At 51.4% G+C, this 2,140-nt stretch overlaps 1 protein-coding gene across 1 annotated transcript in view; it reads right to left on the reverse strand.

Moving 5' to 3' along the window:
• Positions 1-2,094: 2,094 nt before the first annotated feature.
• Positions 2,095-2,140, reverse strand: part of NOL8 (nucleolar protein 8) — a 15,101-nt gene continuing 15,055 nt past the window's right edge. Inside the window, exon 16 of the mRNA XM_010132642.1 lies at positions 2,095-2,140. This exon is cut by the window's right edge and continues 5 nt beyond it. Within this exon, the coding sequence (XP_010130944.1) occupies positions 2,095-2,140 (46 nt within the window).

Consider the following 2,140-nt stretch of genomic DNA (forward strand, 5'->3'; position numbering starts at 1 on the left):
CGGCCGGCCCCACCACCCCCAAAGGTGGGGGGGACGCCCTCGGCCACCTGCCACCCACTCTGAGACGGCCCCCCCCCACCAGGGTCAGGTGTGAAGTGCCGAGGCTGGGCCCGAGCACAGCGCCGCACCTGGGGAGGGCACCTACCTGCCGCAGGTGGCCCAACATCTTTCTCCTGAAGTCCTCCTTCGCGCCTCGCAGATGTGCGTCCCGCGCGACACAAAGCAGGGGGACCGCAAGCTGGGGAGTCACGGCGGGAAACGGCTTTTTCCCTGGAAATCACGCCGCACCTGGGGAGGGCACCTACCTGCCGCAGGTGGCCCAACATCTTTCTCCTGAAGTCCTCCTTCGCGCCTCGCAGATGTGCCTCCCGCGCGACACAAAGCAGGGGGACCGCAAGCTGGGGAGTCACGGTGGGAACGGCCTTTCTCCATGGCAATAAACTGCCTTTCAGAGTCAGCGTGAGCCGTTCCCTGGTGGGGCGGGAAGCTGCGTGTGCCTGTGGGCAGCTGGGGAGGCACCATTAATAGGCCTACATGAGCAAATAGAGCAGGGAAACCCCACTCTTATGCCACTCTTGTCCTGGTCTGTGCCTTTACTGAAGATTTTGGTGACTTTTTTGGTGGAGGAGTGCAGAGGGAAAGCTTTTGGAGCTAGAATTTGTGACTCAGCTCTCTAATGTTGCCAATCTTTCCCCTGAGCTCCTTGTCTTTTGCTCCCCACATTGTGGCCAAAAAGAGTGGGATCTCTCCTCTACGCAGGTTCTAGAGGTTGTGGCCACTCTCTTGCGTGGGCTCGAACCCTCCTGAAAGCTCCCCCAAGGCAAATGTTGAGCTGCCCCTGAGACTGGCTCCACCCCAGGGTCTGGACCCCCAGGGATGGCCAAGTGGGGGAGGTCCTGCCAGCACTGTCTGTTCGTTAAAAGGTGAGTTTTGCGCTATCTGTGTCTTTCCCCTTCTCCTTTCCACCTCCTCTCCATGTCTTTTATTTCTGCTGATCGGCCTCTGTACTTCCTTGGCTTTGTATCTCATTTGACCTTTGTTTTGCACAGGAGCTGGGACTTTTGCCTTCTATTGTTCCTTAGAAAAAGCTGAGCTGAAGTCCGTGGACCAACTCCCCTACTACTCTGTGCTGCACTCCTGAGCAGGAGGACACAGATGCAGAGGCAAACAACACCATACATCATGCAGAAGGGCAGGTCTTGAGCCCATTTAGTCCTGTTCAAGTAAGGTCCTCTGGAGTAGGGTTTTGCCTGCCACCAAGCGAGTGGGTACAGATGGCCCAGGGCGTCCCCAGGCCAGTGATGCCGATGTCATGATGGCCACTGTGACCCGCAGCGGCAAGAGCCTATAAAGAAGCGCTGGGCTCAGAGCGTGCGTCAGTGCAACCTGGCGAGGTGAGGAGAGGGCAGCGGAGGTGCGGGGCTGCTGAGGGAGGACGTTTGCCCCAAACCTTGTGGATTGGCAGAGCCTCTCGGCAGCATATAGGCCAACTGGACATAAATAAGACCTTCTACGTAAAACTATCATTCATTGACCAACAAGCACACACCACCAGCAACATCTGTCCTTATTATTTATTAACTCAAAAAGTAGGAACATCATCTCTGTGAATAAGTACACATTACACATTTTATACATCTTCCCTATTATATTTTCATGAGCTTCTGGTAAACTTTTACCCCGGAAATGCATTCCAAGTATTTGGAAAGCTACCTCAAGCAGGATCTCTTAATATGATCGGCAGAATACAGGTTGCATAGACTTATAGACACGGAGCTACCTGCTCTTTCTTAACCCCGGAACACAGAAAAATGACCCAGTGTTTTCTCTGTTACATGATTAAATTCTCAAAAACCTTGCAGAGCAGCAGGTCACATTTAAACCATGGAGACACAGAAACCAAACCTTAGTACAAACATTAAATAGACACAATAAAACAAGTTTCACAGTCTTTTCCAGTATTGTTTTCTTATTAGATCTCTGAAAGACTATGTTACTATTGAAATGTAACATACTCTGAAAGTAACATTTTCCTGCAATTTCTTCAAAGAAGAAATATGAAACATCTCTGACCAGTAAGATAAGAAGGGTTTATTATTTTGCTTTCACTTTCCTTCTTGCATCCTTATGCTTCTTCCGG

The sequence above is a fragment of the Buceros rhinoceros genome, unplaced genomic scaffold (assembly GCF_000710305.1).
Source record: "Buceros rhinoceros silvestris isolate BGI_N320 unplaced genomic scaffold, ASM71030v1 scaffold35073, whole genome shotgun sequence".
NCBI lineage: Eukaryota > Metazoa > Chordata > Aves > Bucerotiformes > Bucerotidae > Buceros > Buceros rhinoceros.